We start from the raw sequence: 15,215 nt of genomic DNA, 5'->3' as shown, positions 1-15,215 counted from the left end.
GACTGACAGAGAGGAGGCGTGGCTTAAAGGAAACTCCACTGCGCATGCTCTGTGGGCCCGGTGCCAGGCTGTTTTGGCTTCATCGCCACTGAGCAGCGTCAGAGATAAAGTCCCGCCTCCTCCTAGACTTCAAAATAAACGTAAACATTTGAAACAAAACCCGGAAAAACTCAATTTAAACTTTATGTTTCATTACTAACCCTCAAATTATTATTATTATTATCTAAAATGATCTCTTTTAGGATTTATTTTGAAAGGTTCCAGCAGGCGGCAGAAACCCGGAAGTAGATCGATTTCACGATTTCACCACCGAAGAAGAAGAAGAATAACAACAACAATGGCGGTGCATTGAAGCAGCTTCCGAGACTTTAGAGACTTTAAACAGGTGAGAAAAAGGTAAAAAACAGGTGATAAACACCTGAAATCAGAGAGGCAGTTCTTCTGAGCTGAGAGGAGCTTTAATGAAACCTCGTTCAGAGTCTGAGCTGTGTATATAATGAATATATAGAGGTCAAACTGCCCTCTATATATTCATTATTTCACATTAAAAGTCAATATTTCACACAATAACAGAAGCCTAAATTAGGTTTTTAACGGGATTCTAGAAGGATAATTAATGGGTAAAATAATTACTTTATTTACCTTTTTATAATTGATTTTTAATGGGGAGCAAAGTTACTTAAAATATAATAAAAACAATTCATTCAGTATTTAAGGTCATTTTAATAGATTATTAATGATATTTTTAAGGATTAAATTCCCTAAGTTGACCGAAGAATATGTTGAATTAAATCATGAATTGTAGGGGTGTAACGGTTCACAAACATTTCGGTTCGGTCCGTACCTCGGTTTTTAGGTCACGGTTCGGTACGTTTTCGGTATAGCAGAAAAAACTAGAGAATGCAATTCCTGAAGAAATTGCAAGTGGGAATGCTTTATGCTGAAAAGCTGCCGCTGAACTGCTATTCTGAAATGTAATGTGTAAGAAGAAAGTGAAGAATTTAGATTGAAATGATACATGAACACTGGGGGCTTGAATGTGTGATGAGAGAAGAAAAGAAAGTAAAAAGGCTTGGAAAAGCAGCAGAATATTTGAACTGCAAACTTTTGAACTAACTTAATGGCGAATGATCTGTCGCCATGGCAACGGCATTTGATGACACCCCATAATACGCTTAGATGTGTTGATGGCTGCATCGTTACCAAACCTGTGAAGTTTTGGGCCGTTTGGAGCATTTTCACTGAAGTTATGAGAAAATCTTGTTTCATGGCGAGCATTGTGTTGCCAAGGCAACGGCATTTGAAGAAATCTGAAAACGGTCACGTAGATGTCTTCACGGCTGGACCGTTAACACACATGTGCATTTTTAGCACTTTTTGGCCATTTTCATAGGAGTTATAGCGACATCGTGATTCACGGCGAGGGATGCGTTGCCATGGCAATAGCTTTTGAGGAAAACCCACTAATGGCACATAGACATGTTGAGGGCTGGACCGTTAACCATTATCTGAAGTCTGGTGCTGTTTTGACCATAGGAGTTACGACCAGTGTTAATTTTGGCAGCTGTTTTTGATTTAGTCTTAGTCTTTAGACGAAAATGGTTATTAGTTTTAGTCACATTTTAGTCATTTCTATCCTTCGTAGTTTTAGTCTAGTTTTAGTTGACGAAAACTCAAAACGTTTTAGTCAACTTTTAGTCGATGAAAAATTACATTTTTAGTCAACTTTTAGTCAAAAAAATGTCTCTCTTTAAACTAATTCAGTTAGGCAAATGCAGGTATCTGAAATTATAATCAAGGTGACAGCATCAAGTGTTGAAATTCGTAAAGCAACATTTCACTCTCTTAACACTTTACTTGTGTAATATCTAGGGATGGGTATCACTAAGGTTGTTAACGGTACTATAGTCTTATCGAAACTGCTTATCGATCCGGTACTTTCACGGTATTCTTTTTGTTATTTTTTAAAGGGAAAAACTAAACAAATTGTTAACCGAATTAACATTGCTTTATTTACATGTGAAATAAATAAATAAAATATGTATTATTATGTTATTATATTGTACTGTACTTGAGTAAAATGTTGAGGTACTTGTACTTTACATTTAAATGTTATGCTACTGTGTACTTCTACTCCTCTACAGTTCAGAGGTAAATGGTGTACTTTTACTCCACTACATGTATTTAATATCATATATATTATTCTGAAATGGACCAATCTGCACAATGACTACTTTTACTGTCGCTACTTTCACTATATTTTGATGAGAATACTTTTATACTTTCACTTGAGGAACATTTTGAATGCAGGACTTTTACTGAAACAGAGTATTCCTACACTCAGGTACTTCTACTTTTACTCAAGTACAAGACCTGAGTACTTCTACTTTTACTCAAGTACAATATCTGAGTACTTCTACTTTTACTCAAGAACAAGATCTGAGTACTTCTACTTTTACTCAAGAACAAGATCTGAGTACTTCTACTTTTACTCAAGTACATCTGAGTACTTCTACTTTTACTCAAGTACAAGATCTGAGTACTTCTACTTTTACTAAGTACAAGATCTGAGTACTTCTACTTTTACTCAAGAACAAGATCTGAGTACTTCTACTTTTACGGGCCGTCTCCACGGCAGCGTTAAAAAATCTTGAAACGCTTCTGCCCATTCACTTTGAATGGGGTGACGTCACTTTTTTTCGCTTTCGCCGAAATGGATTGTGGGCAGGCGAGCGGAGATTCTCAGGATTTTCAAGATCCAAAGTTGAACAATGTTCAACTTTTGAAGCTGAGGAGGAAGCGTCAGCCAATCAAATCCCGTGTACGCAAATCTGACAGTTCAAGCTCTAGCCAATCAAACGGCGTGTATGCTGGGAGAGACATACCGCAGGTCATTTCCTCATATTCCAAAACATGGAGGAGAAATGAGCGGTAGGGAATCACCCGGTGCTTTATGACCAGACCCTATTTACCTACCGGGATACAAACCGGAGGAGCCAGGCATGGAGGGAGGTGGCAGAGACAGTGGTATGTTTTCGCCTGTTTTGGGGAGTTTATATCCAGTTTACTTCGGGCTTTTTGGCTTCGTATGTCGCGGGCGGGAGATTCATGTGATTGGTTGATCGCAAAGCCTCAGATACGCCCACCTCCAAGATTTTTTTAACGCTGCCGTGGAGACGGCCCGTTACTCAAATACAAGATCTGAGTACTTCTCCCACCTCTGCGCACCTGATGTGATAACGTTACTCGTAATTGGCGCAACAGAGCTACGAGGAAGTCGAAAATTGTGCATTTCTCCGATTGAATATGACGCCTTTTGGCCGGCTGTTTGGACAGACTACTCTACTCGTGTCAACGCGCTTACGCCATAATGAGCTTTGTCCACATCGAGCCTTGTAGAGTGTCTCTATACTTCTGAACGCTCCGTCCCCGGCAGATCTCTGTGTCCGCTGCAGCGTGTCTCTTAGGCCCCGCCCCCCCGCACACAGAGAGAGAGTGAGGCCCCGCCCCCGCACACAGAGAGAGAGTGAGGCCCCGCACCCCGCACACAGAGAGAGTTAGGCCCCGCCCCCCGCACACAGAGAGACAGTGAGGCCCCGCCCCCCGCACACAGAGAGACAGTGAGCCCCGCCCCCGCACACAGAGAGAGAGTGAGGCCCCGCCCCCCGCACACAGAGAGAGAGTGAGGCCCCGCCCCCCGCACACAGAGAGAGAGTGAGGCCCCGTACACAGAGAGAGACAGGGAGATCGCTCTTCTGGAGTGAAGAGAGCGGAAATAATGATATTGCAAGTTAGAAACGTAAGATGCATTTTGACAGACAAGATGGACACTTGGGGGAAAAGACCCTGCATTCTGAAAGTCCGATAGTCCACCATTAACACCTCAGTCCCGTCTCGTCTCGTCAACGAAAGCTAAATATACATTTCGTAATAGTTTTCGTTATCAAGAATCTATTTTTAGCTCGTCTCGTCTTAGTCATGTAAAAAAGGTCGTTGACGAACATTTTTCGTCATAGTTTTCGTTGACGAAATTAACACTGGTTACGACAACATCGTGTTTTATGGCGAGGGATGCGTTTCCATGGAAACGCATATGATGACACCCCATAATTGACATAGAGCTGTTGAGGCATGGACCGGTGATATACAAGTGAAGATTGGGGGACGATTGGGCCGTGTCCATTGGAGTTACAGCGGCATCGTGTTTTATGGCGAGGGATGCGTTGCCATAGTAACACCACATTACGTAACATCAGATTTGATGTAGAGCTGTTCAGGGCCACAGTGTTAACCATCATGTGATGTTTGGTGGCGTTCTGAGGCTTAAATGCTAGTGGGAGTTGGGTTTGCACTTCAGTCTTTTTTCTTTTGGTACCGGTGATATTCACGTTCGGGTGATGCCTTTTCAAATGAGTGCCAGTTTGATGTATTGCCAGCCGCGTAACCAATGTTAGTTGAACAATGCCGACAAACAGCTTTGGTTCGGTCCACCTGTCTTTGTCCGTCATCCTTGTACGTAACTGTGAAACCAACATTTTCCCAAACCGGAGACTTCAATGATGCTGGAGGATTTTCCAGCTCAACTTTATCTGCGTTCGCCATTTTGACAGTTCCTCAAATTACTGACTACATTTGAACGCATCCCTGTGACCAGCTCTCATAGTATGCCTCTCGTCCAATGAAATGACTTGGTCGCTCTATGACGCGTTGAACCCAATGGGAGCAAATTACACTGAACGCTGCGACACACGTGTACCGACCCGAAGGGCCCATACGAATATTACGAATACCGTTACACCCCTAATGAATTGTCATATTAATTAAACTTTTTAATGATTTAGTATAAAAATAAAAGATAAACCAAGCAAAAGTAATGTACAGTATTTAAAGTTCTCCTATCATGTTATTTTTAGGCATTTATTACAGGTCTCAGATATATACAGATATATAAACAACCTGTCTATGAAGTGTTTTGCTCAAAATACAGGAGAATTCTAGCAGCAGAAACTCAGCTAAATGCTGCCGTGATTAACGTATGCTCAGGTGTGATGCCCCCCCGCCCCCCATGTGTGATGCCCCCCCGCCCCCAGGTGTGATGCCCCCCCGCCCCCTAGTATCATGTGTGTGTTATTATATTATATAAACCAAGAGGAAGCATGAAGATTGAAAAAAGGATGGGGCCAAGCACAGAACCTTGGGGGACACCATGGTTCACTTTTTTATGTTCTGAAGAGCAGTTTTTGTCTATAATGTGTGTGTTTATAGTATAATCTGTGTCATTATAATGTGTGTGTTATAGGGATGGGTATCGTTTGAAATGTATCGATTCCGATTCTGCTTATTGATTCCCCGTTTCGATTCCAAAATTGTAAAAGAAAGAGGTCAAATGTTTAGATAGCAAAAATATCTTTATTTTTTCAAGCTTTTAACTGACATTTTTAATAGCTGTGCTTTATTTCAACTGAGGTAGCAGCAGGAAACCTGCTGACACAAGTTGTATAACAGTACCTGGCTTTTACTGTACAAGTAAAAAACCTCAGGTTCTTTTTAATGTCCTCAACTCGATCTTTAATCCCTGTGATGTTTCTTCTATTGTCCCATCGACTACTCTCTGTGATAAGTTTCTTAAATTTTGTATTGAAAAAGTATCTGCTCTTAGGCTAGCCCACACTAGTGCTATCCCAGATCCTGCTCCTTTTCTGTGCCCTGCTGTCCTCGACCACTTTGAGCCTGTATCCCTCTCTTCTCTCTCGGATGTAGTCAAGCACCTGCGGCCGACAAACTGCACCTCAGACAGCATTCCCTCTCGCCTTCTCAGAGACGTTTTAGAATCAGTTGGAGCAAGTATTTTATTACTTTTAAACACCTCTCTTACCTCAGGATGTGTCCCAGCTGCCTTCAAACATGCCGTGGTTAAGCCACTACTTAAAAAGAAAAATCTCGACCCCTCCATTCTCGCAAATTTTAGGCCCATCTCCCAGCTACCTTTTTTATCAAAAGCCCTGGAGCGAGTAGTCTACGCCCAGCTGCAGTCTTTTTTAACCATGCATGGAATCCATGAAAAGTTTCAGTCTGGCTTCAAACCCATGCACAGCACTGAAACAGCCCTTTGAAGAGTTTTTAATGATCTGCTCCTAGCCGCCGACTCAGGTAGCCCAGCTGTCTTGGTGCTGTTAGACCTGACAGCTGCCTTTGACACTGTGGACCATAGCATCCTGCTGTCACGGCTTGAACAGTCCGCTGGCATCACAGGCTCTGCCCTTGCATGGTTCAGGTCCTACCTGACAGACCGTAGCTTCTCAGTGCAGCTAGGTGCCTTCTCCTCTGCTAAAGCCCCTCTTACCTGTGGGGTTCCCCAAGGCTCGATTTTGGGCCCCATCCTTTTTCTACTGTACATACTGCCCCTAGGTTCAATTCTCACAAAACATAATATTCCCTTCCACTGCTACGCCGACGATGTACAGATATATCTGCCTCTCAAAGCAAATGTAAACTCACTACAGCAGCTGATGGACTGCTTAACAGAGATAAAATCCTGGCTGAGCCAACATTTCCTCAACCTCAACGAGAGCAAGACTGAGGTCATCTTTTTTGGACCGCAACCTCCAGCCTCTCCGGTTGATATTCTGGGATCCCTCAAAAATAACATGAACCTTGGAGTGACCTTCACTAGCGCTTTTAAATTCGATAAGCAGGTCAGCACCGTAGTCAAAACCTGCTTTTTTTAAATAAGACTATTGGCCAAAACCAAGTCGTATTTATCTTTTAAAGACTTAGAAAGGGTTATTAACGCCTTTGTTACCTCGAGGTTGGACTATTGCAACGCTCTGTATGTGGGTATGGACCAGGCCTCAATCAAACGCTTACAGCTAGTCCAAAACGCAGCTGCACGTTTGCTGACTGGCCACAAAAAGCGTGACCACATCACCCCTATTCTGGCCTCACTACACTGGCTTCCAGTTCGGTTCAGAATTGATTTTAAAATCCTTTTATTTGTTTTTAAAGCACTAAATGGGCTGGCTCCGGCCTATATAGCTGAACTCCTCCAGCGCTGCACCCCAGCCAGAGCTTTAAGGTCTGCTGACCAGCTGCTGCTGGTAGTGCCCAAGACCAGGCTCAAAACCCGAGGGCACCGAGCCTTCGCAGCAGCTGGCCCCAGGCTCTGGAACACTCTGCCCCTCCATGTGAGGTCGGCCCAGACCCTAGGGGTTTTTAAATCAACACTTAAGACTCACTTCTTCTCTCTGGCTTTCTAGTCAGAGCGGAGCACGACTCCTGACTTTTCCTTGTGTTATATTTTTATATATCTGTTGTAATTTATTGTCCTTTATTGTGATTGTAGTAATGTGTTTTTATTACATGTACAGCACTTTGGCTCGACCAAAAATCGCTTTTAAATGTGCTTTATAAATAAACTTTCATTTGATTTTGATTTGATTGAAGTACCCTACTATCGCCACACTTTTGTTTAACCTTGCATACCTAAATGACGGAGCTTCGACAACCGAGAAGGGATGTAGCTCTTTGACAACAAATGCTGTTACCGCTCTATGAAACTCCTCCGTGTTTTCTCTGGTCAGCTTTCCTTTTAATGCCAAAGAGAACGGTGTGTCGCGGCTAGCTGTACCTGGCACTTCTGGACATGCAAGCGGCGGGTCCGGGGTTATGCGTGACGTTGTCACGTTACTACAGGTCCTTACAGATAGCTACGTAGCCTTAGCCTACGTCCGTGCAGATATGTAGGCTTTCTTTGCAATACTAAAGGGTTAGTCTACCGCGCTTAGGAACCGTTAAGCAGAACCGAAATTGTGTATTTTGTATGGGTACCCGGTACCCGGCATTTTCTTTTCGGTTCTCATCTGGAACCGAGTTTCGGTTCCCAACCCTTGTGTGTTATGATTGCCCCCAGGTATAATGTGTGTGTTATTATATAATGTGTGTTATTATATAATGTGTTACCCCCCCCCCCCCCCAGGAGTGATGCCCCCCCGCCCCCTGGTCCAGGTCCTGCGCCTTGGCCTCCTCTCCTTCAGAGAGTCAGAGGCTCTGCAGCAGCATCTGGTCCTCAGACACCATCAGAGGGTCAGAGAGGAGAACCAGGAGAACCAGGAGAACCATCAGAGGGTCAGAGAGCAGAGCCACGCCCTGCTGCTGGTCCAGCACCCCCCCACCTTCACCACGGGGCTGCGCTGCCTCCCCTACCCTCCCCCCCTGCTGGAGGGCCTGCGTCAGACCGGGGCCGAGGTGCAGCGCTGCAGCCGGGGGGGGCTGATCACCTTCCACGGGCCGGGGCAGCTCGTCTGCTACCCCATCCTGCACCTGGGCAGCTTCAAGAAGGTGATCAATAACCTTTAATAACCTTTAATACCCCCATCATGCACCTGGGCAGCTTCAAGAAGGTGATCAATAACCTTTAATAACCTTTAATACCCCCATCATGCACCTGGGCAGCTTCAAGAAGGTGATCAATAACCTTTAATAACCTTTAATACCCCATCCTGCACCTGGGCAGCTTCAAGAAGGTGATCAATAACCTTTAATAACCTTTAATACCCCCATCCTGCACCTGGGCAGCTTCAAGAAGGTGATCAATAACCTTTAATAACCTTTAATACCCCCATCATGCACCTGGGCAGCTTCAAGAAGGTGATCAATAACCTTTAATAACCTTTAATACCCCCATCATGCACCTGGGCAGCTTCAAGAAGGTGATCAATAACCTTTAATACCCCCATCATGCACCTGGGCAGCTTCAAGAAGGTGATCAATACCTTTAATAACCTTTAATACCCCATCCTGCACCTGGGCAGCTTCAAGAAGGTGATCAATAACCTTTAATAACCTTTAATACCCCCATCATGCACCTGGGCAGCTTCAAGAAGGTGATTAATAACCTTTAATAACCTTTAATACCCCATCCTGCACCTGGGCAGCTTCAAGAAGGTGATCAATAACCTTTAATAACCTTTAATACCCCATCCTGCACCTGGGCAGCTTCAAGAAGGTGATCAATAACCTTTAATAACCTTTAATACCCCCATCATGCACCTGGGCAGCTTCAAGAAGGTGATCAATAACCTTTAATAACCTTTAATACCCCCATCATGCACCTGGGCAGCTTCAAGAAGGTGATCAATAACCTTTAATAACCTTTAATACCCCCATCATGCACCTGGGCAGCTTCAAGAAGGTGATCAATAACCTTTAATAACCTTTAATACCCCCATCATGCACCTGGGCAGCTTCAAGAAGGTGATCAATAACCTTTAATAACCTGTAAATACAGTTTAATGTAGTTATCTGTTAACATGTGTGTTAAAGGTCTCCTATCATGCAGAATGCACGTTCTGATGTCTTTTCTACATCACCGTGTCCCCCCATGTGTCCCCGTGTGTCCCCATGTGTCCCCGGTGTGTCCCCGGTGTGTCCCCCATGTGTCCCCGGTGTGTCCCCCGTGTGTCCCCGGTGTGTCCCCGGTGTGTCCCCGGTGTGTCCCGGTGTGTCCCCCGTGTGTCCCCATGTGTCCCCGGTGTGTCCCCATGTGTCCCCGGTGTGTCCCCATGTGTCCCCGGTGTGTCCCCATGTGTCCCCCGTGTGTCCCCGGTGTGTCCCCCGTGTGTCCCCGGTGTGTCCCCCGTGTGTCCCCATGTGTCCCCGGTGTGTCCCCCGTGTGTCCCCGGTGTGTCCCCGGTGTGTCCCCGGTGTGTCCCCCGTGTGTCCCCATGTGTCCCCGGTGTGTCCCGGTGTGTCCCCGGTGTGTCCCCGGTGTGTCCCCATGTGTCCCCGGTGTGTCCCCGGTGTGTCCCCGGTGTGTCCCCGGCGTGTCCCCGGTGTGTCAGGAGACTCTCAAAGTGTCAGGAAATAAACCCCTCTCTCTTTTCCTCCGTACCCACATCTCTAAAAACGGGGGAACAACGGAGCTGATCCAGATTTGCTGCGTCATGACCACATTACTAAAATGTGGGCGGGCTTTACACCCACGGGCCAATCAGAAACGTTGCTGTCAGAAACAATGAGACGTGTTCTGGAAGTAATATGGTCTGTGTCTACATTAGCATGCTAACACTCAGAGCTAACCTGTACTGGAGAGAGCATGTGTAAAGAAGCAGGAAATCAAAAGGAAGTCACCTTGTGGTAAACCTGAGAGAGAGAAAGAGTTTGAGCTCCATGCTGTTTCAGAGAGAATCCTTCATGTGGTTTGGAACATGATATGGAGTTTAGTCACGGAGTTCTCCTGATGAGATCTACTCTCTCTCTGAAGCTACTGACCCAGAGTCAGCTCTTTAGTAACAGCTGGAAGAGAGGGGGGGGGGGGGGGCTACAAGGGTCTGTTTGGGGTTTGGAGCAGGACACTTCAGAGACATGTCCTTAGTAACAGCTGGAAGAGAGGGGGGGGGGGCTACAAGGATCTGTTTGGGGTTTGGAGCAGGACACTTCAGAGACATGTCCTTAGTAACAGCTGGAAGAGAGGGGGGGGGGGGCTACAAGGATCTGTTTGGGGTTTGGAGCAGGACACTTCAGAGACATGTCCTTAGTAACAGCTGGAAGAGAGGGGGGGGGGGGCTACAAGGATCTGTTTGGGGTTTGGAGCAGGACACTTCAGAGACATGTCCTTAGTAACAGCTGGAAGAGAGGGGGGGGGGGGGCTACAAGGATCTGTTTGGTGTTTGGAGCAGGACACTTCAGAGACATGTCCTTAGTAACAGCTGGAAGAGAGGGGGGGGGGGCTACAAGGATCTGTTTGGGGTTTGGAGCAGGACACTTCAGAGACATGTCCTTAGTAACAGCTGGAAGAGACGGGGGGGGGGGCTACAAGGATCTGTTTGGGGTTTGGAGCAGGACACTTCAGAGACATGTCCTTAGTAACAGCTGGAAGAGAGGGGGGGGGGCTACAAGGATCTGTTTGGGGTTTGGAGAAGGACACTTCAGAGACATGTCCTTAGTAACAGCTGGAAGAGAGGGGGGGGGGGCTACAAGGATCTGTTTGGGGTTTGGAGCAGGACACTTCAGAGACATGTCCTTAGTAACAGCTGGAAGAGAGGGGGGGGGGGCTACAAGGATCTGTTTTGGGGTTTGGAGCAGGACACTTCAGAGACATGTCCTTAGTAACAGCTGGAAGAGAGAGGGGGGGGGGCTACAAGGATCTGTTTGGGGTTTGGAGCAGGACACTTCAGAGACATGTCCTTAGTAACAGCTGGAAGAGAGGGGGGGGGGGGCTACAAGGATCTGTTTGGGGTTTGGAGCAGGACACTTCAGAGACATGTCCTTAGTAACAGCTGGAAGAGAGGGGGGGGGGGGCTACAAGGATCTGTTTGGGGTTTGGAGCAGGACACTTCAGAGACATGTCCTTAGTAACAGCTGGAAGAGAGGGGGGGGGGGGCTACAAGGATCTGTTTGGTGTTTGGAGCAGGACACTTCAGAGACATGTCCTTAGTAACAGCTGGAAGAGAGGGGGGGGGGGCTACAAGGATCTGTTTGGGGTTTGGAGCAGGACACTTCAGAGACATGTCCTTAGTAACAGCTGGAAGAGACGGGGGGGGGGGGCTACAAGGATCTGTTTGGGGTTTGGAGCAGGACACTTCAGAGACATGTCCTTAGTAACAGCTGGAAGAGAGGGGGGGGGCTACAAGGATCTGTTTGGGGTTTGGAGAAGGACACTTCAGAGACATGTCCTTAGTAACAGCTGGAAGAGAGGGGGGGGGGGCTACAAGGATCTGTTTGGGGTTTGGAGCAGGACACTTCAGAGACATGTCCTTAGTAACAGCTGGAAGAGAGAGGGGGGGGGCTACAAGGATCTGTTTGGGGTTTGGAGCAGGGACACTTCAGAGACATGTCCTTAGTAACAGCTGGAAGAGAGGGGGGGGGGCGCTACAAGGATCTGTTTGGGGTTTGGAGCAGGACACTTCAGAGACATGTCCTTAGTAACAGCTGGAAGAGAGGGGGGGGGGGCTACAAGGATCTGTTTGGGGTTTGGAGCAGGACACTTCAGAGACATGTCCTTAGTAACAGCTGGAAGAGAGGGGGGGGGGGCTACAAGGATCTGTTTGGGGTTTGGAGCAGGACACTTCTGAGACATGTCCTTAGTAACAGCTGGAAGAGAGGGGGGGGGGGGCTACAAGGATCTGTTTGGGGTTTGGAGCAGGGACACTTCAGAGACATGTCCTTAGTAACAGCTGGAAGAGAGAGGGGGGGGGCTACAAGGATCTGTTTGGGGTTTGGAGCAGGACACTTCAGAGACATGTCCTTAGTAACAGCTGGAAGAGAGGGGGGGGGGGCTACAAGGATCTGTTTGGGGTTTGGAGCAGGACACTTCAGAGACATGTCCTTAGTAACAGCTGGAAGAGAGGGGGGGGGGGGCTACAAGGATCTGTTTGGGGTTTGGAGCAGGACACTTCAGAGACATGTCCTTAGTAACAGCTGGAAGAGAGAGGGGGGGGGGGGGCTACAAGGATCTGTTTGGGGTTTGGAGCAGGACACTTCAGAGACATGTCCTTAGTAACAGCTGGAAGAGAGGGGGGGGGGCTACAAGGATCTGTTTGGGGTTTGGAGCAGGACACTTCAGAGACATGTCCTTAGTAACAGCTGGAAGAGAGAGGGGGGGGGCTACAAGGATCTGTTTGGGGTTTGGAGCAGGACACTTCAGAGACATGTCCTTAGTAACAGCTGGAAGAGAGGGGGGGGGGGGCTACAAGGGTCTGTTTGGGGTCTGGAGCAGGACACTTCAGAGACATGTCTTTATATATTTGAGACCTATAATATAGGCCTAAAAACAGTATAATAGGAGACCTTTCATGTGTGTGTGTTAACGTGTGTGTATCTGTGTGTGTTAACGTGTGTGTATCTGTGTGTGTTAACGTGTGTGGTAGTGTGTGTGTGTGTTAACGTGTGTGGTAGTGTGTGTGTGTGTTAACGTGTGTGGTATCGTGTGTGTGTGTGTTAACGTGTGTGTATCTGTGTGTGTGTGTTAACGTGTGTGTATCTGTGTGTGTCCTCAGAGTGTGCGATGGTATGTGTGTGAGTTGGAGCAGACCGTCCTCTCCGTCTGCAGACGGTTCGGCATCGAGGCGTCGACGTCGCCTCACACCGGAGTCTGGGTCGGAGACAACAAGATCTGTGCCATCGGTACAGAAACACACAGAAACACATGATGCTCTGTTCGTTGTAACTCTGCAGTGTCCTTGGGGAATAAGGACGTCCTATCTTATCTTGTATATTCTTCATTATGTGTTCCTGCAGGAATCCACTGCGGTCGCTACGTCACGTCTCACGGCTTCGCTCTGAACTGTAACACCGACCTGTCGTGGTTCGACCACATCGTGCCGTGCGGAATCGAAGGGAAAGGCGTGACGTCGCTGAGCGCTGAGCTGCAGAGAGACGTGAGCGTGGAGGAGGCCATCCCCGTGCTGCTGGAGGCCTTCAGGGAGAGGTTCAACGTCTCTCTCTCTGACGTCTCCCTGACGTCTCTCTGACGTCTCTCTGACGTCTCTGACGTCTCTCTGACGTCTCTCTGAGTCTCTGACGTGTCTCTGACGTGTCTCTGACGTCTCTCTGAGTCTCTGACGTCTCTCTCTCTGACGTCTCTCTGACGTCTCTCTGAGTCTCTGACGTCTCTCTGACGTCTCTCTGACGTCTCTCTGAGTCTCTGACGTCTCTCTGACGTCTCTGACGTCTCTCTGAGTCTCTGACGTCTCTCTGAGTCTCTGACGTCTCTCTGACGTCTCTCTGAGTCTCTCTGACGTCTCTCTGACGTCTCTCTGAGTCTCTCTGACGTCTACGTCTCTCTGAGTCTCTGACGTCTCTCTGAGTCTCTGAGTCTCTGCCGTCTCTCTGACGTCTCTCTGAGTCTCTGACGTCTCTCTGAGTCTCTCACGTCTCTCTGAGTCTCTGACGTCTCTCTGAGTCTCTGACGTCTCTCTGACGGACGCTGAGGAGAGAGAGAGTAGAGACTAACCTCAGAAACACCGCTTTTCAAAGCCTTAAACATACAGATAAGCTCCAGAAGCAGCTGTTTGTACCTTAAGTTCATCCTTTGGGGTTAAACGCACACAAGGTATTACAAGTGTAGCTTTGGGCTCTAATGAGGCTTCATGTTTTAAGTAAAGAAAGAAAGATGTAGTGAAATGAAGGATCTTTACAAACACCATCAAAGCTCCTCTCAGGGACAACACGTTACTTCAGAGTTATTGATCTGCTCTTTTTCCATAACATCTGGTTCTCAGACATGGTGATGAACGAGAGGATTAAAGAGACTGGATACACAACGCCTAGATAAACATTCTGTTTGTTCACATGTTCAATAAAACATATTGAAAGTATAAATGTGTGTAAGGTAAATAAAGTGTCTGTAATTAATAAACAAGTTGTGTTTATTTCACTAATTTAAATGTTTGTTGTAAATTCTCTGTTCCACTTTCTAAGTATTTTTCATGTTATGTCTGAACACACTCACTCTACCTACCTAGCTACCTACCTAGCTACCTACCTACCTACCTACCTACCTAGCTACCTACCTACCTAGCTACCTACCTAGCTACCTACCTACCTAGCTACCTACCTAGCTACCTACCTACCTAGCTAGCTAGCTACCTACCTACCTAGCTAGCTAGCTACCTACCTACCGACCTAGCTACCTACCTACCTACCGACCTAGCTACCTACCTAGCTACCTACCTAGCTACCTACCTACCTAGCTACCTACCTACCTACCTAGCTACCTAGCTACCTACCTACCTAGCTACCTACCTAGGCTAGCTACCTACCTAGCTACCCTACCTAGCTACCTAGCTAGCTACCTACCTAGCTACCTACCTAGCTAACCTACCTACCTACCTACCTAGCTACCTACCTACCTACCTACCTAGCTAGCTACCTACCTACCTACCTACCTAGCGACCCGACACTCCTACCTACCTACCTACCTACCTAGCTACCTACCTACACTACCTAGCTACCTACCTACCTACCTAGCTACCCTACCTAGCTACCTACCTACCTACCTAGCTAGCTACCTACCTACCTACCTACCTAGCGACCCGACCGATCCTACCTACCTAGCTACCTAGCTACCTACCTACCTAGCTACCTACCTAGCTAGCTAGCTACCTAGCTAGCTACCTACCTAGCTACCTACCTACCTACCTAGCTACCTACCTAGCTACCACCTACCTACCTAGCTAGCTACCTACCTACCTACCACCTACCTAGCGATCGACCGA

The 15,215-nt window shown here is 47.0% G+C and overlaps 1 protein-coding gene across 2 annotated transcripts; it reads left to right on the top strand.

Annotated features, from left to right (window-relative positions):
* Nucleotides 1–38: 38 nt before the first annotated feature.
* Nucleotides 39–13,540, top strand: LOC117496562 (putative lipoyltransferase 2, mitochondrial). Of its 2 annotated transcripts, none has more exons than XM_034148263.1 (5): nt 39–140; nt 243–385; nt 7,976–8,337; nt 12,996–13,122; nt 13,237–13,540. In XM_034148263.1, the coding sequence occupies exons 3-5, from the start codon at nt 7,981–7,983 to the stop codon at nt 13,467–13,469; spliced, it is 717 nt and encodes a 238-aa protein (XP_034004154.1). In that variant the 5' UTR covers nt 39–140; nt 243–385; nt 7,976–7,980; the 3' UTR covers nt 13,470–13,540. The 2 variants fall into 2 exon arrangements, with proteins under 2 accessions (XP_034004154.1, XP_034004155.1); XM_034148264.1 differs by having other exon boundaries at nt 63–140; nt 258–385.
* Nucleotides 13,541–15,215: the final 1,675 nt, after the last annotated feature.

Source organism: Trematomus bernacchii, unplaced genomic scaffold (genome assembly GCF_902827165.1).
Source record: "Trematomus bernacchii unplaced genomic scaffold, fTreBer1.1, whole genome shotgun sequence".
Taxonomy (NCBI): Eukaryota; Metazoa; Chordata; class Actinopteri; order Perciformes; family Nototheniidae; genus Trematomus; species Trematomus bernacchii.
The sequence above is the reverse complement of the archived record's forward strand: the minus strand, read 5'-3'. Positions and strand labels throughout refer to the sequence as shown.